The sequence below is a fragment of the Eurosta solidaginis genome, chromosome 3 (assembly GCF_040869045.1).
Source record: "Eurosta solidaginis isolate ZX-2024a chromosome 3, ASM4086904v1, whole genome shotgun sequence".
Lineage (NCBI taxonomy): Eukaryota > Metazoa > Arthropoda > Insecta > Diptera > Tephritidae > Eurosta > Eurosta solidaginis.
This window is the reverse complement of record NC_090321.1, coordinates 68,864,369-68,885,450: the sequence shown is the minus strand read 5'-3', so window position 1 is coordinate 68,885,450 and position 21,082 is coordinate 68,864,369. Positions and strand designations below refer to the sequence as shown.

At 42.8% G+C, this 21,082-nt stretch overlaps 1 protein-coding gene across 1 annotated transcript; it reads left to right on the top strand.

Annotated features, from left to right (window-relative positions):
- The first annotated feature begins 8,517 nt into the window (after positions 1-8,517).
- Positions 8,518-19,357, top strand: LOC137243900 (chymotrypsinogen A). The gene is made up of 6 exons (XM_067772200.1): positions 8,518-8,788; positions 8,854-9,001; positions 12,264-12,371; positions 12,475-12,602; positions 18,825-19,009; positions 19,132-19,357. Exons 1-6 carry the CDS (start codon positions 8,665-8,667, stop codon positions 19,303-19,305), a joined length of 867 nt encoding a protein of 288 aa, XP_067628301.1. The 5' UTR covers positions 8,518-8,664; the 3' UTR covers positions 19,306-19,357.
- The last annotated feature ends 1,725 nt before the right edge of the window (positions 19,358-21,082 follow it).

Here is a 21,082-nt window from a genome sequence, read left to right as displayed (position 1 = left end):
TGACACGTGTTTCCCTGGGGAGTATGCGTTCCTCTTCCGCGAGTTTTGGATACTTTTCTTTGAGTACTGGATTCACCGGGCAATTCCCGGCATAAAGCTCCGACGCCTGTTTATGGAGTTCACCAAGGACCTGCTTGTGTTTTTTCGCTTCATACGGCTGGGTTCTCAGGTGCCGTATTTCCTCAAAATGCTTACGGAGATGACTCCTTAAGCCCCTAGGCGATGCTGGTTCATCAATCAGATGTCTGTTGGGATGCTCAGGTTTCTGGGTATTCAACAGGAACTGTTTGGTCAGCATCTCATTTCTCTCCCTGATGGGGAGTATTCTCGCCTCATTATGCAGATGGTGTTCTGGGGACATAAGAAGACAGCCCGTGGCAATTCTGAGAGCAGTATTTTGGCAGGCCTGTAGCTTCTTCCAGTGGGTAATTTTTAGGCTTGGCGACCATATGGGTGACGCGTAGCACGTAATCGGCTGGCTAATTGCTTTGTATGTAGTCATGAGCGTTTCTTTATGTTTTTCCCAGCGAGGGATTTGAGGATTTATTTACGGCTCTGAATTCTCGGAAAAATTGCGGCTGTGTGCTCACCAAAATGTAGATCCTAATCAAACGTCACACCCAAGACACCCAAGATTTTGTGGTGTAGGACAGTCGGTAGCGTAGTGCCATCGACGTGGATGTTCAAAATGGTCGACATTTGGGACGTCCATGTTGTAAATAAGGTCGCGGAAGATTTAGTCGGTGATAATGCCAGGTTTCGCGAGGCGAAAAAACTGGAGAAATCAGCGTTTATTTTGTTGCAAAGCTCATCGACCTGTGGGCCTGGGCCTGTGGCCATTATTGTGCAGTCATCGGCGTAGGAAACGATTGAGACTCCTTCCCGTGGTGAAGGTAGCTTAGATATGTAGAAATTAAACAAAAGTGGGGATAGGACACCACCCTGTGGCACCCCTTGTTTAATTATCCTTGGTTTTGATGTTTCGTTTCTAAATTGCACCGATGCCTGCCGACCACCCAGATAATTTGCGGTCCACCTTTTAAGACATGGGGGAAGGGTAGACCCTTCCAGGTCTTGCAGTAGCGAGCCATGGTTGACCGTATCAAAAGCTTTTGATAGGTCTAGCGCTACGAGTACTGTTCTATGGTGGGGGTATTGATTTAAACCGCAATTTATCTGGGTGCTAATGGCATTTAGCGCGGTGGTAGTGCTATGGAGTTTTCTGAAGCCATGTTGATGAGAGGCTAGCTGCAAATTTGCTTGGAAATAAGGGGGCAAAATGGCTTCAAGCGTCTTTGCTACTGGCGGTAGGAGAGATATCGGACGATACGACTCTCCTATGTTATCTGGTTTCCCAGGCTTTAGTAGCGGGACCACCTTGGCCATTTTCCATTTCTCGGGTATGACAAAGGTGGAAAGAGACAGGTTGAAGACATGCGCTAAGTATTTGAAACCCTCTTTCCCTAGGCTTTTAAGAATCGGCATGGCTATGCCGTCTGGGCCCACTGCTTTGGATGGTTTAGCGCGACCAATGGCGTCCTCAACCTCTTTAGCCGTGATGGTGATTGGTGACGCGCTGAATTTGTGTGTATGTGCGTGTCTATTGGCTCTCCGTCTATCTTTGTCGACCGTAGGATGCATTATATATTGTCGGCGAATTTTCTCGCATCCGACAGCACTTTGTCGCCAAAGGCGATGGACACTTTGTCTTTGTGCTTAGTCGGATTCGATAGGGACTTTACGGTGGACCAAAGTTTACCCACACCGGTAGAGAGGTTACAACCTCTTAGGTGCTCCTCCCATTTCGCCCGCTTGTGTTCGTCCACAAGCAATCTGATGCGTTGGTTTATATCCCTTATTTGGGGGTCGCCTGGATCAAGCTGCCTTATAAGGTCACGTTCTCTCGTTAAGTTTTCGGCCTCCGCCGGGAAGTGGGCCGGATTTCGGGAATTCCCCCGGCGGGAATGCAACGTGCCGAGGCGGATTCAATGACCTTACGGAAGGCACGCTCCCTTTGGCGGACATCAGTCGGGATAGGGAGGGCAGCAAAGAGGTTGCCTGTAAAAGATTTATATTCTTTCCACCTACCTTTTTTGAAGTTTATGAAAGTGCGTTTTTCGGTGACGATGAAGTCGGCGGTACGCTCGAGCGAAATAAGTATAGGCAGGTGGTCGGATGCCAATGTTACCATCGGCTGCCAGTTGACGTAGTTTACGAGTTCTGCGCTCACGATTGAGATATCTGGCGAACTGTGACAGCTTCCTACCATACGTGTGGGGGCGTCTCCGTTTTTTGTGCAGAACGTCGTTTCTTCTATTTGATCCGCCAACATCTCACCCTACTGTCCGCCCGCAAGTTTGAGTGCCATAGATCGTGATGGGCATTGAAATCGCCTAAGAAAATGCGATTGTTGCCAGTGAGTAAGGCTCTGATATTAGGGCCGTATCCACTGGGGCAACAGGTGGCAGGAGGGATGTAGATGTTGATGATTTTTAGATTTTCATCGCCTGACCGGACAGATAGGCTTTGGCGTTCTAAGACATTGTCCCTGCGGTCGATGCCAGGATCAAATATATAATATTGCACAGAGTGGTGTATGATAAACGCGAGGCCGCCTCCATTTCCGTTCTCGCGGTCTTTCCTGTGGACATTATACCCAGAGCAGGTCTGCAATGCAGATCTTGCTGTGAGTTTAGTTTCTTGAATCGCAGCAATGCGGATGTTGTGCCGCTTCACGAAATCGACTATCTCCGTAATCTTCCCAGTTAGTCCATCACAGTTTAACTGCTGAATTTTGAAGTGCATAAGGGGAGATGCCGCCACTCTGGGGGTAAGTGACGGGTGACTACGCCTGGGTTGTGGAAGGCCAGGACACAATTGCTGTTGTGGCCCTGGGACTGGGCGTCCTTGGGCAAGCATTGGGGTACCCGGATGATTTGGGTTTGCGACCTGGCAACATGGCGCGATGATGCTGGCAAACGGAGGTAGGGACTAAGAGTCTGTTTCCCTGACCTATACGATTAAAAAAAAAAAAAAAACGATTGCTGCCGGAAAAGAGGCGGGGGAGAGAAGACGGGGGCAGGGGCTGATGCTCAGCATTGCTACCGACTCTACTACGAAGGTAGTAGTTATGAGTGGTAGCAGCTGTTTGAGTTGTTGGCGCCGTGGGGCGCGAGCAGCAGCGGGTACTTGTTGTGGCTTGCTGAGCAGCGGGGCTGCTGGAAGGTACTGGAGGGGCGCTTAGGCGTAGACTACGGGACGCCCTTGGGCGTGAACAGCAAGGAGCCACAAAAGATTTATAAAAGTTACGTGGACGTCGGGTTTTGGGATCAAGCCCAGAACAACCTGTCCGATGCAACCATCCCTTACACGAGACACACTTAACAGAGTATGACCGTCCTAAAAAGATTCTTTTCCGGCAGATGCAGCAAAACCATTTCTCAGGAGCGGGGTCAGGAGACGGACTCGGATTGGATTCGATGCCTTCCCGGAGTAAGAGAATATGGAGCAGTCCTGCTGCAAGGAGCTGCTGGGAGGATGACAATTTGTGGGAGGGACGCAACAAATTAAATGGGGTTACACTGAAATGACAGTCCTTGGTCGGAAAAAATCCCGAGTCGCTCCGGTACATAAAACCGACTGCCTTGGGAAGCAGTGGTCGGCAGTATAGCGCGACAAAAAAAATCCGTTAGAAAGTCTTCGGAGCTATACATAGAGCTTCTAGTGACGTTCACGAAGGCATGACTTCAAAGTCGCAGTCCTATAGCTTCTGTGCTGGCATTATGAGGGCCAGGAGGCGTGGTAGCAACTGGTGGTGGACAGGATTGCTACTGTTCGTACTTCGGGAAATATAACTCTTAAAATAGTCGAAAAAACTAGATGCCCCCTTCGGCGCGATTAACAATAGGCCAGCGTTCGTGCTCATCTTTAAAACTGTGCCATGAGTATTAAAAGACCATTAATAGCAACCGTAAGTCGCTTTTGTGCGTGACCAGCAAGGGATCGGAAATAATTTAAAGAAATCGTGTCGATAACGAGCATTTGAAGTTAGACCATCTCCTTCGGTGAAACTACGCTTTGTACGAAACATACAGACAAAAGTATGACCGTTTTAAGTACCACTCCCCAAGACCGAGGTTAGGTTCGAAGCCTCCCTGGAGTAAGTGAACGAAGGACAGTTCCTCCGTAAGGAGCTGCTCTTGAAATTTTTTGAACGATCCGCGAGACTTTGGGGCAAAAACCTCGGATCTTTCCGAAATCGCCAAAACGTTGATTCCCTTAAATACATACAAACAAAACCTTACCAAAATATTATTTTTTTAAATAGAAAACAGCTTCTTAAAGCAAGAACACCGGCGTACACCGCCGCCGCCGATATACTGATCGGCGTAAACCTGTAGGAGGGAAGGATGGCCTGAAGGTTTAATGTGGCCATATCAGTCATTCCCGAGATGGTCGGGCTAGTACCATAATGGTGCTGTGTTACCGAAGCGTACCGGATCTGTTTCCGGCAAAGGACCATCATATCGATAATACTCCCCAAAACCTTTGGGGAGTAACCTTATCGCTACAAAAACAACAACAACAACTGCACCTCATCATCTTTCATGCAGGAAGGTATGTTCAGACGTACCGCATAAACTCTTTCTGGAGAATTACTAGTCGGGATTCTCATTACCATATAATTTCCTGACAGCCATACCTTTCGGGCTTAGCGATCTGCGTGACAATTGTTGGTTGGATGATCCTTATCTTGAAATAACTTGAGGCATTTACAAGCGTGAGCAGATGTTCCCTGACCACCTTTGATTGCACAAAAATTGAGCTCAGTGCTTTGACTGCCGATATGTTACCCGAGTAGACGCTAAAAGGGATTCAAGTGTTTGTTAAGCGCAATACAAAGTTTTATAGAGACATAGCTCCTCCTACCAAATGTTCAACCTTACCTACACGAGGGGAATACTAATACATAAATGAAAGTATCATACACATATTCAGCAGGGGAGGGAATGGCGACCCCAAGTTTCTCACGGAAATATGGGAAAGGTGATGACGTTGAAGGTTTAACATGGCCATATCAAATCGTTGCGGAGATGGTCAGCTAGTAACCGGAACGAACCGACCTATATTGGGAAATGTGCTTCAATACCGACAACTCTCACCGAAACCTTCGGCGAATGTCTCTATCGTTCGAACAACAACAACATTAATAGGCTTGGGGCTAACATCGAGATATAATCAAAAACCTCGTCGCGAGATGATGAGCCTGTACCACAACCCCTAGCAACGGAACCTGGAGAACTTAAGGCTAAAGAATGGGACTGAAAATCTCTTTGTCGACGTAAAAAAAAACAACTCGAAAAGCAGTTACCTGTATGCCACTAAATAAGATTTTCTTGCAAAGCTGCGTCAGGATGGGCAAGGATCTCTCGGATATTATCGACCTCAAACGAGACTCCAGAAAAGGCTACTTCCTTTCCTGCGATTTCTTTGACCAGATGCTAGCGAAGATAACTCGAGCAGCAGAATTTAACCATCCTGGAAAATTCTATCACAATACACACAAGGAACAATAAAACAAGAACAAGACCGTGCAGCTCCTGGTGTATGCAAATAATATTGATTTCATCGGCCTTAACAAGAGCCTATCGAAGTCAATGTTATGATGAACTGTAGGTGCTTTATACAGATTAGATTAGAGTGCATAAAACTCAAAGGCTCCGCCTGTTATGCGAGTGGACGAAGACTCTTCGACCCAGAAAGAAGTTCTATCGAACCCCGAATTTGAAAAGATAAACAGTTGAAAAGAAAAGGTGAATGCTCACTTGACCGCCTTTAGTACTGAACGAACCAGCGATACCTGTGCGCACTTGCGTGAGCGCCTACTTAAATTCCATCCGGTAGGTATGTACCTCTTGAATAGCTTGGCGGGTAATAATTTCTATTGCGATATCCATTACATAATGCCCTCCTTCGGCCTATAACAATGCGGAGTACAGTTTCCTTCCTCTAATGCATGCTATAACATACCGCATTTTCCTACTGTAATAGTCCCAAATTTACTTTTTTCCAAAGCTACTGTTAAAATCGCCAACTTTTTTTTATTAGTACCGTGAAGAGATTTCTCGTATGTTTGTTAAACTACAAGGGATGGCATCGTTCCACATTTCCCCCCAGGCATTAATATAGATGAGCGAGAGGTTTTTTCTAGTGAGACGGTACCATTATGCGTGCAAAAATGCTGTTGCATTGTGTAAAATCCAGGAAACAGAGCACGAGTTTTATTAATATGCAAAAAGTGTTTCGAGTATTTTCAATTAAAATTTGCAGCTGGCCTAATTTTATACCCAACTGTGCCTGAATGAGATTTACGCAGTCATGACAACAGTCCAATGAATAAAAACCCAAGGGCTTTACCGCGTAGGTGATGTTGCGCGAAGGGTTGAAGACACGTGAATATCAGATACATAAGGAGAAATAAATAAGCAGCTATTCGAGAAGGTTGTTCGTGAAAAGTCTAAACCCTTGGAGAGATATGCGAACGAGGCAACAGAGAGTACAAAAGCAGTGCAAGCTGACGAACAATGAATCAGTTTGGTTTAAACACGCTATTAATGAAGTACGCGATAATTGTAATTGTGAAGTACTACTCCCAAAGTAGTCTAAATAAAGAACGTTTTGCTATACTGAATATTTGAGTTATTTATTCGACAGTTCAGCGATTCGAACGTTAGCACTAAGTACTAGGAATTTCCCAAATTTTTTACAGTAAAAAAAGTCCGAAAAATAAGAAGGATGCATGATTTTCCATGCAAATTCTATGGATCCCATAAACTTTCACATAGGAAAGCTTGTTGACCCGGACTATTAAAACGGGTCCCAGGTTTAAGTACTTATGTGTAGCACAGCGTTGATCGACAGCAATCGTGGTTTCATAAAAAACGACTCCATATCTATAAGTTTTTGTTTTAAATTGCATGTGCTTAGGAACAAGTGTTGCAATTGAGAACAACAAGGGATATTAAATTTACTTCTCTGCCTTTTTCCCAAATCAGAGGTAGGGCAACATTCTTTCCCTGCTGCAAAAGGTGGTAGGAATACTTTGTGAACCGGCGATTCGTAGCACAAGATCGACCGGCTTTTTCACAATTGTCCAATTGTTTTGTGATCTGCTAACCCAAGTCTTCAACAGTGTGGCCGTATATTTAGTCGGTGGCAGTGTCAAGTCAAGCTAGGTAAAAAAAAAACTTGAGAGACTTTATTTCGGAGCATAGCTCATCAATTAAATGGCTCGATCCGGTGCCATTATAGTGGGGTAATCTGCATAAGGAACTATAGCATGCCAATGTCAGATTTCGAGGGCTAAGTCATTTGTATTAAGCGCATCATTGTTGCTGTACTTGTGCGCCTCTTTTATAACTCCCAGTTTGATCTTGTCAACAGAAAGATTACTAATTTCCGTCAAAAAGTGCTCGCGAAGTTTTTCAGGTCCAATAAAACTTTCGTGACCGCTGTCCAGCTCCAGCAGAGAGGTGGGAGGCCTTGAAACGCTCTTCCCTTCTGGTTCATTTATGTTGGTCTACATGCTGCCTAAGCTGCGCATTTAGCTTCCACATCGTCGAACGAGTTAACGCTCTATCGATTCTATTCGTTGAAGTAGTCTCATTAAAGTTGATGTAGGTATGGCGCTTGCAGATAGCGGTACGGTCGCAATGTGTTCTGGCTAACTCCTTGTGCGGCTATTTTCCTTAAATTGAAACGACGTCACTTTCCTTATTTTCAAATGCAAACCGTGACTGTTACGATTTTTATTCCCTATAGCAAATCGCTTCAACCTGGTTAGCTAAAATATTCTCGAGTTATCCACAGACCGCAGAGCGATAAATACTTTGATCGATGATGATATTCTTTTGCTGGATATCCAGTAGCTCGACGAACTCGGAAAAAATTTGATATGCCCAAGTTGAACCTTCTAGGTCAGTGGACTTAAGTCGCCCCTTACGATAAGCATGCCTACCACGCGAATAATCTAAGCCCCTTAATATGGGGCAAACAAATCGTTTCCGACGGCAGTCGGTCACACTCTCCTAAGTCTTTTAGGGTTTTTTTCGGTTAAAGCAACAACAACAACAATAAAAGGGAATGATCACAACCCACAGCTGGGTATACAATATTTGATTTCATTCGAGCTCAAACCTCTTTACAGCTTTTCTGTAACTTTACACCTAATTAACAAAACCTAAATTTTTTGTTGTAAATATATATTGATTTGCCTGAAATCAGATGAATTTTAAATTGGTTGTTTTTAAATTTTTGCATTTGTACGTAAAACAATTTTAAACATACATACTTATGTATGTAGTTATGGTATTTAGATCTATTGACGGCGCGTGGACCAGACGATTACGAGGATACAAAAACAAAAAAAAAAATTAAAAGCACAAACAAAAATTTAAAACAACAAATGACTATAAACGTTAGTTAGATATTATTGTATTTAGAAACAGTTCTTGTGTTTGATCAGCTTGCGTGGGTGTGACTAAGTGTTCGGAGCAGGTCGAGAAACTCTAGACACTCGTTCAAATCAACTTCTTTTGTCCGCTAGCCTATGAAGAATATTAGCTGAATATGGGGTCTCAGTTGTGTTTTGAGGTCTGAGACAAAATGCTGTTGTTCAAAAATTATAGCTGTGTCGTGGCGTTTTTCTTATTATCCGTCTTATATATGTCTGGAAAAGTCAATGCCACGCCTATTGTTGGTGGTGAAGTGATCTATAGTCCTGAATATGGTATGCTAAATATTTAGTGAGATAAAGACGATATTTGTATTAAACATTTAAATTAAACTTCGTAGCTGCACCCAAGTATCCTTACATGGTATCGTTACAAGACATACATGATCCGACCAGTACACCGAATATACGACTATATCAGCATTTTTGCGGAGGTACTCTGTTAAATGAGTTTTGGATCGTGACTGCAGCGCATTGTCTATGGCACAAGTAATTACTTTGAAAAACATAAACTAAAGTTACTTTAAACCAAATAATCTGAGTGCAATCGAATTAAGTATACCTAGCTGTGCAATGGTTGGTCTCGACACAACATGTTTCTAAGAAAGAATAAAAAAATTGACAAAACCTCATTCAAGGCTACTAAAGTAATAACGGTGTGCAGAGATCTTGCGAGCAAATACTGAGGATGTTACCGATATATGCTAAGATTTAAGAACACTAGACAGTTTAGAAGAAAAAATGAATACATAAGCATATACAAAATTAATAAAGGAATAGCAGATCCGGCAAACGTTCTGCTCTAATTTAGTTTACCTGCACAACTTTACGTAACTTTCAAGAAGTTTTTATCTCTTAATCTATCACCTCTTCTCCCTGTCCGTTTCCCCTGCGGGTGAGGGGTTGGAATATACTCGTGTTAAGCCGTGCCTACGGATTTGGGTAGAGTTTTTCTGCTGATTGCTGAGTAACAGAACTATATCAACAGAGTGAGCTGGGATTAGGGAATTGGTATGTCACAAGGGGGGGGGGGGGCTGTTTTTTAAACGGTTTTATTTAGCTTGACTTGACAGGTCGGCCGTTGTGAACGAATTTTGTAATTAAAATTTAAGTAACTTCCCGATAAGCTACAAGCTTGAAACTTGGAATATATTTCAGAACCCGATGACAATGCAATAATAAGAAAAAAAACTCTGATAGGTGGCGCATGGATCGAAATATTTCAAAAAATCGTATTTGTGGTCCGATTTGGCTCATATTTGGAACACATAATACATACATGAATAGAAAGCGACCTATGAAGAAAAGTCGCCGCTAGGTGGCGCAAGGATCGAGATATTTAAAGAAGAACGTACTTGTGGTTCGACTTGGCTCATATTTGGAACACATAATACATACATGAATAGAAAGCGACCTATGATGTCCGATTTGGCTCATATTTGGAACAAATATTACATACAGCGCTGTAGAAGTGACATCAAAATATTTTGGAGTTCGAGGAGGGACAAGCATACGTGGCGCAGAGTCGAGCAAAGTCTTTGTAAGGATTATGTATTGAGGACTTAGATTGTAACAAATTGTCAGGAAAGAGTCCTTGTAATAATGAGTCACTAAATGAACTAAATATAATGAGAAATAATAGGCAATTAAATAAAGACTAAAAACTTGAAAATAAAATAATAAAAAAAAATTTTAAGTTAAACGGTTTTATTGAAAACAATACTTACACGAAGTAATAATAATACTAAAAGCTAGAAAATAATTACGTAGGTCTTAGGTACTAGTCATCACACTCCTCATCAATCTATGGCGTTGATCAGACAATTAAATAAAAGCGTTGGACGCGTTAAATTTCTATCGATAGTCATAAGTAAGACCAATTGAACCTTAATCAGGTTATTCTACGCCTCACATTTTTAGGAATTTCACGCGTCCAACGCTTTTATTTAATTGTCTGAGCAACGCTCTAGATTGATGAGGAGTGTGATGACTAGTACCTAGGACCTACCTAATTTTCTAGCTTTTAGTATTATTATTACTTCATGTAAGTATTGTTTTCAATAAAACCATTTAACTTAAAAAATGTGTTTAAATTATTTTATTCCTACCTGCTTTTGGTCGTAGCTATGAACGATCTGTTTCAGGACTTTTAGAATAGGGGTAGTGGCTTTTGCCCATTACCTGGCAGTTCTTGTCAGGGAGAAATTTCTGTTAATCCTGAGGAACGTATTACAGGATTACTTGGGTATCGGGGGGAACACTTGACCCTCCTTCCACTGCTTCCATTCGCAGTTCAGGACTTGTTGTTTAGAACAAGGGGGCCCTTCGTAAAACATCGTAGGATATTAGCTTATGAGTTTAGAACACTCCAGCGTTATTTTCAGCTTCGACTTCTTACCTAGCAGGACAGACAAATGTGCAGCGGTTTCCGGTCATGTTGCCACATTCACAAGTCATATTACCCCAAGGGGGGAATGGGACGAGGAGTCAATACCGGACGGAAGTCTCTTCATGGATGGATTAATGTTAAGTTGGAGAGCGTATTCTGCGAGGAGCTCGGTGCCAGCTGAAAATTTAGGCGGTGTTGGCAGCTATAAACGCTACGGTACATGTTATCTGCCGTTGTAACTGTTAGCGAGTTTAAGATTTACTCAAATATTTAGTCGGCTATCAAAGCCCTAAGCCGCCGTGGGGTTGAGAGCTGTTAGTGATTGTTTGACCCCAACAGCGGTAGCATCGAACTAATTTTTAATACAATTTATTTGGGAGTGGGGACATGGCAACTGTCAGGCGAATCTGATCACTTTGTCTCTGCTACCGCACAGGTGGCGGTGGACAGATGCCACCTAAACTAACCTAAGGCCCCTTTAAAAAATATCAATATCATCAGCATATTGTACGCTCTTATAAAAAGTAGATTGCCCCATTGCGGCTTAGATCGCCTCTTCTGAAGCCTCGTTTGGTTCCAAGTGCATGAAAAGGGCCTTTCTTAATCGTTATGGAGCTGGTAGTGTTGCCCATTGTTATTTGGGAGAGTCTAAAGAAGCTCAAATTCAGAGCAACTCATTTTCTCGTTATCAAAAGCTGCTTTGAAGTCGACTAAAATAAAATGCGCGTCAATTCTCTTATCATAAGTTTTCTCCGCGATTTGGCGTATTGTGAAGATATGGTTGATAAACGATTACCGAGGTCTAAAGGTGCACTGATAAGGTCCAATCACCTCAGTGACTTTTTGCTTCACTCTTTTACATAATTTGTTAGGTGGAGGTGGCAAAAAGCGAGCAATATCCAAAAGCCGTAACCGGGTTGTCGAGCACCTCCTCTGTAGATGCCCTGCTATGGCCAGTATACGTATAGAATGTCTGAAAAAGTATTTCATCGACTGCTTAGCAGAACTTGGCTCTGCGAAAATCGAAAATATTCTACGCTCCATCAGAATGGGCCAGGCTAAAGTGTGTCCCTCACATTGCTGGGGGGCAACCACTTTAACGTAACCTAACAGGGTTGTGGCGAGGCCCACTACGCAAGAACTCCTACAAAAAAAAAATCTAAGCATCAAGCCTCGAATAAGATCTAATTTTTCTGATAACGACCACGGCAAGCGGTTGCAACCTAAAGCTAGCTAGATCAAGTTTATAATTGCACAGCTGGGTACAAAATACAAAAACATCTCTTTAAGTGATTTTTTTTAAAAGTACTTTTCTAAATTTGCATTTTCTTTAAAAAATTCTCTACTCCAACAACAACAAAGAAACTTGGCAAGAATAGCAGCCGTTATCGGACATGAAAGTCTCTCCAGTGCTGCTGAGAATAATAGTCGTTATGCTGTGGACCGTGCTGAATTTATTTATTATCGACCGTGGGTACTTTCATTTTCATTTCAATATACGGTTTAATTGATTTATTAGGTAATAATGCAAAAAAAAAAAAAAAAAATTATAAAAATGTGATGGACTTCGCAGAACAAATATTCGAAATGATATCGCATTGCTACATTTGAAGGAACCATATAAAATGGCAACAGCAATGGACGGGTTGGAGAAACACGTTTTTGGAAATCTTCCTCCAGCTGATGTCAAACTTAATGGGGGTGAGTAGGAGATTAGTCGGCATAAGCTATTTGTTCAAGAAATTTAGTTTCAACGCAACTATTTTCCCTAGCATTTTATGTTTTTAGCCATACTGACTTTGGTCTTTCTTGCCTGACTGTTTTTAGAAACAAAAGGTTTGGCGCTTAGATTGAATTGATGTACCGTGATCTTATTTTTGTTTTTGTTTTTTTTTTTTTTTTGCGGGGAGGCTGAAAAATGCCTAATGCACCATAATTGCTGCCGTCGCAGCAATCGTGTGTCCGTAGACTAAAAAACAGCCCCGTTCTGGAACCGTCGCCCACCCCGGCACCACTTTCGCATTACTTCTGGGTGGCGTTCCATATTTCTCATTTTTTAAGAGCCTACTGTTGTCCCTGCGTCCAGGTTCCCGCTATTTGCTCTGAGTGTCCATTTAATCGCCACTGCTTCGCATGCGCATTTCTCTGCGCTCTCTCTCAGCATCCATCAGGCGTGTCATTACTATAAATGCCATTTTGCTCACTGCAGTCCAGCACTCTTTCCTGTTGTACATATGTGATACTAAATTTCTCGTGGTAGGTTCCTCCCCAAAGACTCCATGCAAGGTGAGTCTTTCTTCGTGGAAACGGGGGCAGTGGAACATGACGTGTTCTGCGTTTTCTAACTCCGTGGTACACATTGGGCAATGAGGATCTTCCTCTATCCTACGCTTCCATAAATACTCTTTGAAACCGCGATGCCCACTCATTATCTGCGTGAGATGGTAGTTCAGTTAGCCGTGCTTCCGCTCATTCCATTGAGCTACGTTCCAAACTAGTGTGAAAGTCCAACGCCCTTTACTCGATGCCTCCCACCGTTCTTGCCACTTAGCTATTGTTTGTGTCCTTGCTCTTTTCTTGTCTTCTTCAGATGGTCGCTCGATATTAATGTTATACAGATCGACCATTTCGCTTGCCAGTAAGTCCACTGGGATTTTCCGGGTTAGAACCAGGATCGCGTCTTCGGACACCGTCCGTGATCTTATATCACTATAATAACATTCGGGAGTTAAGATCATGGTCCTTACTCTGCACAGTGGTCGGTTCCATAGGCCAAAAGTAAAAAAATCGAAGTGAAAAGTTTGTCATCAAATGTGTCGTTAGTATCTCTTATGAGAACAGCCTTTCTTAACTGGGAAGATTACGGAGATAGTCGATTTCATGAAGCGGCACAACATCCGCATTGCTGCGATTCAAGAGACTAAACTCACAGCAAGATCTGCATTGCAGACCTGCTCTGGGTATAATGTCCACAGGAAGGACCGCGAGAGCTGAAATGGAGGCGGCCTCGCGTTTATTATACACCACTCTGTGCAATATCATATATTTGATCCTGACATCGACCGCAAGGACAATGTCTTAGAGCGTCAAGGCCTATCTGTCCGGTCAGGCGATGCAAATCTAGAAATCATCAACATCTACATCCCTCCTGTCACCTGTTGCCCCAGTGGATACCGCCCTAAAATCGAGGCCTTACTCACTGGCAACAATCGCATTATCTTAGGCGATTTCAATGCCCATCACGACCTATGGCATTCAAACTTGCGGGCGGACAGTAGGGGTGTGATGTTGGCGGATCAAATAGAAGAAACGACGTTCTGCACAATAAACGGAGACGCCCCCACACGTATGGTAGGAAGCTGTCATAGCTCGCCAGATATCTCAATCGTGAGCGCAGAACTCGTAAACTGCGTCAACTGGCAGCCGATGGTAACATTGGCATCCGACCACCTGCCCATACTTATTTCGTTCGAGCGTACCGCCGACTTCATCGTCACCGAAAAACGCACTTTCATAAACTTCAAAAAAGGAAAGTGGGAAGAATATAAATCTGCAACAGACAGCAGCTTTGCTGCCCTCCCCATCCCGACAGATGCCCGCCAAGGGGAGCGTGCCTTCCGTAAGGTCATTGAATCCGCCTCGGCACATTTCATTCCCGCCGGGAGAATTCCCGAAATCCGGCCCCACTTCCCGGCGGAGGCCGCGAGCTTAGCGAGGGAACGCGACCTTATAAGACAGCTTGATCCAGGCGACCCCCAAATAAGGGATATAAACCAACGCATCAGATTGCTTGTGGACGAACACAAGCGGGCGAAATGGGAAGAGCACCTAAGAGGTTCTAACCTCTCTACCGGTGTAGGTAAACTTTGGTCCACCGTAAAGTCCCTATCGAATCCAACTAAGCACAAAGACAAAGTTTCCATCGCCTTTGGCGATAAGGTGCTGTCGGATGCGAAAAAATGCGCGAGCGCTTTCTGCCGACAATATATAATGCATCCTACGGTCGACAAAGATAGACGGAGAGCCAATAGACACGCACATAAACACAAATTCAGCGCGTCACCAATCACCATCACCGCTAGAGAGGTTGAGGACGCCATTGGTCGCGCTAAACCATCCAAAGCAGTGGGCCCAGACGGCATAGCCATGCCGATGCTTAAAAACCTAGGGAAAGAGGGTTTCAAATATTTAGCGCATGTCTTCAACCTGTCTCTCTCCACCTTTGCCATACCCGAGAAATGGAAAATGGCCAAGGTGGTCCCGCTACTAAAGCCTGGGAAACCAGCTAACATAGGTGAGTCATATCGTCCGATATCTCTCCTATCGCCAGTGGCAAAGACGCTTGAAGCCATTTTGCTCCCTTATTTCCAAGCACATTTGCAGCTAGCCCCTCATCAGCATGGCTTCAGAAAACTCTATAGCACTACCTCCGCGCTAAATGTCATTAGCACCCAGATAAATTGCGGTTTGAATAAATACCCCCACCATAGAACAGTACTCGTAGCGCTAGACCTATCAAAAGCCTTTGATACGGTCAACCATGGCTCATTACTGCAAGACCTGGAAGGGTCTACCCTTCCCCCATGTCTTAAAAGGTGGACCGCAAATTATCTGGGTGGTCGGCAGGCATCGGTGCAATTCAGAAACGAAACATCAAAACCAAGGAGAATTAAACAAGGGGTGCCACAGGGTGGTGTCCTATCCCCACTTGTGTTTAATTTCTACATATCTAAGCTACCTTCACCACCGGAAGGAGTCACAATCGTTTCCTACACCGATTACTGCACAATAATGGCCACAGGCCCAGGCCCAGAGATCGATGAGCTATGCAATAAAATAAACGGCTATATCCCTGATCTCTCCAGTTTTTTCGCCTCGCGAAATCTGGCATTGTCACCGACTAAATCTTCCGCGACCTTATTTACAACATGGACGCCCCAAATGTCTACCATATTGAACATCCACGTCGATGGCGCTACGCTACTGACTGTCCTACACCCCAAGATCTTGGGTGTGACGTTTGATCAGGATCTACATTTTGGTGCGAACGCAACCGCAATTGTTCCGAGAATTCAGAGCCGTAATAAAATCCTCAAATCCCTTGCTGGCAGTACCTGGGGAAAAGATAAAGAAACGCTCATGACCACATACAAAGCAATTAGCCAGCCGATTACGTGCTACGCGTCACCCATATGGTCGCCAAGCCTAAAAACTACCCACTGGAAGAAACTACAGGCCTGCCAAAATACTGCTCTCAGAATCGCCACGGGCTGTCTTCTTATGTCCCCAGAACACCATCTGCATAATGAGGCGAGAGTACTCCCCATCAGGGAGAGAAATGAGATGCTGACCAAACAGTTTCTGTTGAATACCCAGAAACCTGGGCATCCCAACAGACATCTGATTGACGAACCAGCACCGCCTAGGGGCCTAAGGAGTCATCTCCGTAAGCATTTTGAGGAAATACGGCACCTGAGAACCCAGCCGTATGAAGCGAAAAAACACAAGCAGGTCCTTGGTGAACTCCATAGACAGGCGTCGGACCTTTATGTCGGGAATTGCCCGGTGAATCCAGTACTTGAAGAAAAATATCCAGAACTCGCGGAAGAGGAACGCATACTCCCCAGGGAAACGCGTGTCACTCTTGCTCAACTTCGTTCTGGATACTGTAACAGGTTAAACTCTTACCTATCCAGAATCAACCCCGACATACAAAATGTATGCCCCGCTTGCAATGTGTCCCCACATGACACCAACCATCTCTTTAATTGTAATGTGGAACCAACGCCTCTAACACCCCTTTCCTTATGGTCCACCCCTGTTGAAACGGCAAGTTTCCTTGGACTCCCGTTAGAGGATATTGATGAAAATTTGTGATCGGTCGCGGCTATTAGGTGGGCGAGCATTGCTACAACAACAACAACAACAACAGAACAGCCTTTTAAAAGGTATATTTGTTTTTGTTGTATTCGAACTGTACTCTTTAAGAGCAGCTTCAAAAGTGAGGTTATGGTATTAGTTGGTTTTTGCAGTGTGAGCAAGTTAAAAATAAAGTGCAAGTTTAAGCTATTTAAAAATACATAAAATATGATTATATTGAAATAAATGGAAATATATTTATAAATATTGTAGCGAAAGTATTTACTTCATTTTGAAATAATTTTAGTGTCTTTAGCTTGTTTTTTGTTTTTTTTTTGTTATTTAAAATTTCACCAGTGCCTTTATTAGTGTTTATTTGCACAAATATTTCAATTTGAGTTAAAGTTTTAGTTGGGTTCCTCACCGATCCCCACGTTGGGACTTATATCTTATTATTAGTCAAAGCTTTAAGATTCTAAAGTGTTAATATCAGCTGCCACCTTCTGCCCCTAACTATGTATGTTTTGCGACAATTTTCTAATAGCGCCAACGTGATAAATCATTGTCGTATGTTATATGTGCTCACATGTAACATACGACATTATTTTATCCAGTCGACGATAGCAAATGTAAACTTTTGTGTGTGTTAGTTGTTTTGTTATTGTTATGTATGCAAGATATTTTAATAACTTTAATTTTTTTATTTAATCCTATTAAAAATTGTATTTGCGATAGACACATCTTACCACTTTTCCCCACACATCTACTTACTTTTTGTATGCATGCAGTGAAAGTGGGTGGTTGTGAGTCGGTATAAGGCCTGCACCAATTTTATGAAAAAATAATTATCACATATTTGTTAAGCCGTGAGGAAAGTTTCACGTTGATATCTCTACTGGAAGTATTTTTGGCCACATACTCCATATAAGACCGACCACTGTGCTCTGGGGCCTTTTTCTTCCTTCGCTTCCATACCCGGGTTCTGCTGTGAATACCTTCAGGGTCGGAGCGTCTACTTTCATGAACTATGTTCATGTGTGCATTAAGCTCATACAGCTCGTGATTTAATCTTTTTCGATACTCTCCGTCGCCAACGTGTAGGGGAATGTAAATTTTTCAAACCTGTTTCCCGAATACTATGAGACCGTCATATTACAAGTCGTTAGTGTACATGCTTCTGCACCATATAGCAGGTAAGTTAAGATAAGTGAATTTTGGAGCTTGACTTTCTTTTCCGAGGGAGGACTTAATCTTTTAAAGGCCAACTCCGTCTAAGGTAGCATTTGTTGACAATAGTAATTCTCGCCTGAATTTCTAAGCTGACGTTGTTTATGTGAATGTTTCTGGCAAGATAAATGAAGTGATTTTGCTTTTTAGAAACTTTGACTGCCAACACCGACGTGGTTGCCAAGACGACGTAAACGCGCTGACTCCTTTTTTGCTGACAGGAGGTCCTTTGCTTTTTCTTTGTTCCCCCTCAAAACCGCATTTTCCGTCACTTGTTGATGTCAATGCTGTCAACATACGCCAGTAATTGCTCGCTCTTATAAACTATCGCCCCACAGCGGTTAATTTCCGCAGCTTGTATTATTTTCTCCAGCATAAAAATAAAGAAATTGAACGATAGCGGTCACCTTATTTTAAACCTCCGCTCAAAGAGTTTCATCCCAACTCTAACTGCGCTGGTGCTGTTGCTCAACGTAATTTTCCCAGCCGTATAAGTTTTGCAGGAATATTAAATTTAGACATAATAGCTCCCTTTCGTGCTATTGAAAGCGGCTTCGAAATCAACAAAGAATTGATGTGTGTCATATGGGGCGTATATTTACCAGTTCTGAGTCCCCACAGATAAGGTCCAATCAGTTGGCCCACGGTGGGCTTAAATTTTAACACAATTTGCTTGACAGAACCTTATATGCGATACTAAGAAGTGTGATTACACTAGAGTTCGCGCAGTTTGCAGGATACGCAAAGCTTTTTCATTATATGTAGATAGTTTTTTGAGGAAGTTGTTACAAATTTTGAATTTATCATTATAAGCTACTTTCCCTTTTGTATTTTCAGCTTCCTGCAACATAATAGGTTATGGCGCAACTCAATATGCTGGCGAGTCACAAGACAGGCTTATAGAAGGCAAAGTAAAAACAATAACTAAACAGGAATGTGTTGAGATTTTGGGAAGGATTCTGGCACCCCCACACGATGAGACAACACTTTGTGCCTTGGGTCTAAATCAAGATACCTGTCAGGTAGTGATACACTGTTAAGCCCGGCTTATCAATAACCGTCAATTTTTTTAATCAGAAGGCCAAGTTTCGATAAGTCGGTGACAAAAATTTATGGGAACACCTCTGACGATTTTTTTTTGCAGGGCGATAGCGGTGGTCCTCTAATTTGCAAGTTCAACGATACTTCTTTTATCGTGGGTGTTGTTTCTCATGGACTCACATGTGGAATAACAGGTATACCGAGTATTTACACGTCCATTGTACCTTATTTGGAATGGATAAGCTTGGTAATCAATGATAAGAATGCGGAAACTTGAATGGATTTCAGCAACATATAATAAATAAAGAAATATTATGCAGCTATAAAAAGAGTTTAGATATTTAATTTTCAAATAGAGCAGAATTGACCAAAAGGAACCAGTAATTTCCTCTCAAAACAGAAACATTGGTTGGATGTACTTAATTCTACACAACATTTTCTACTGGAAGCAACGCCTAGTGTAGTGACAACCGACTTTTTTTAAACGGTTTTATTTAGCTTGACTTGACAGGCTGGCTGGCTGGCCGGCACGAATTTTGTAATTCAGAACCATCGAAATATTTCAAAAAATCGGATTTGTGGTCCGGTTTGGCTCATATTTGGAACACGCTACAAACATGAATAGAAAGCGACCTATGAAAAGTCGCCGCTAGGTGGCGCAAGGATCGAGATATTCAAAAAAATCGTATTTGTGGTCCAAATTGGTTCATATTTGGAACAAATATTACATACAGTCCGGTAGAAGTGACATCCAAATATTTTGGAGTTCGAGGAGGGACAAGCATACGTGGCGCCAAGTCGAGTAAAGTCATTGGAAGAATTAATTTAATTAACTTAATTTCAAAAATAGTCTAATGTTCTTACAGACTACTTGAGTTTGTACTTAAAAATACAGACCTTAGCAATACAATCAAAAATTATAACACTCAACAAAGATTTGAAGGTGGTCTTTGGCAAAGAAAAGTCAATGGCCAAAGAATTTGAGATAGTATTGAACTCCCTCAGTGCTCTAAAAATGGGAGCGTTAGAGGCATAGAGGGTCCGGGCGCAATCAATATAAAACATATCCCAATTTCGAAGTGATCTAGGGGGTATATGGAGACAAATACTCTCGAGTAAACGTGGTGAATCAATCACAGCATTAATAATATCATAGGCAAAAGTAAGAGAAAGAATGGTCCTCCTACTTTGAAGTGATTGAAGGGTAATGAGTGCACATCTGGCATTATAAGAGGGAATCGGCTCAGAAAAGTTCAGAGACCGCAGGCAAAACTATAAAAAGACTTTTTGGACTCGCTCGAGCCTTTTGATATGGCAGTCATGATAAGGCCTCCAGATAAAGCAAGCATATTCCAACTTAGAGCGTACGAGAGCCGAATAAAAGCCAAAACCGAGTAGGATTTAGCAATTATCGAGGTTATGTGAGTGGTAAACGAAAACTGCGAGTCGAAAACTACGCCTAAGTCAGAAATCTCAGTACGTGTGGACAGACGAGAGCCGTCAATATAATATGAAGTGGGAATTGTGCCACGAGACTTAGAGAAGGTTACGTGAAAGCACTTACCAATATTTAAAGGCAGATTATTATTACGGCACCAATCAGCAACGTTGTTCAGATCAGACTGAATATTTTCTGCATCAGAAGGAGTAGAAACAGTTGTAAACACCTTCAGATCATCAGCGTACAGCAAAAAATGGGAATGCTGAAAGGAGGCTGAAATGTCATTAATAAAAATTACAAAAAGCAGTGGCCCCAAGATGCTGCCTTGGGGTACTCCTGAGGATGCAATAAAAGGCTTGGCGTGAGTATTGTCAACAACAACTACACATTTGCGTGAGTGAAGGTAGGACTTAATCCAAGACAAAAATATAGAGTGAAACCCCAGTCTGGCTAGTTTGGATATCAAGATTTGATGACTGACTTTATCAAACGCTTTGGAGAAATCCGTATAAACCGTGTCGACTTGAAGACGGTTGTTGAAGGCTGCAAGGCAAAATTCAGAAAAAATTGCTAAGTTTGTAACCGTGGATCTACCAGGCATGAAGCCATGTTG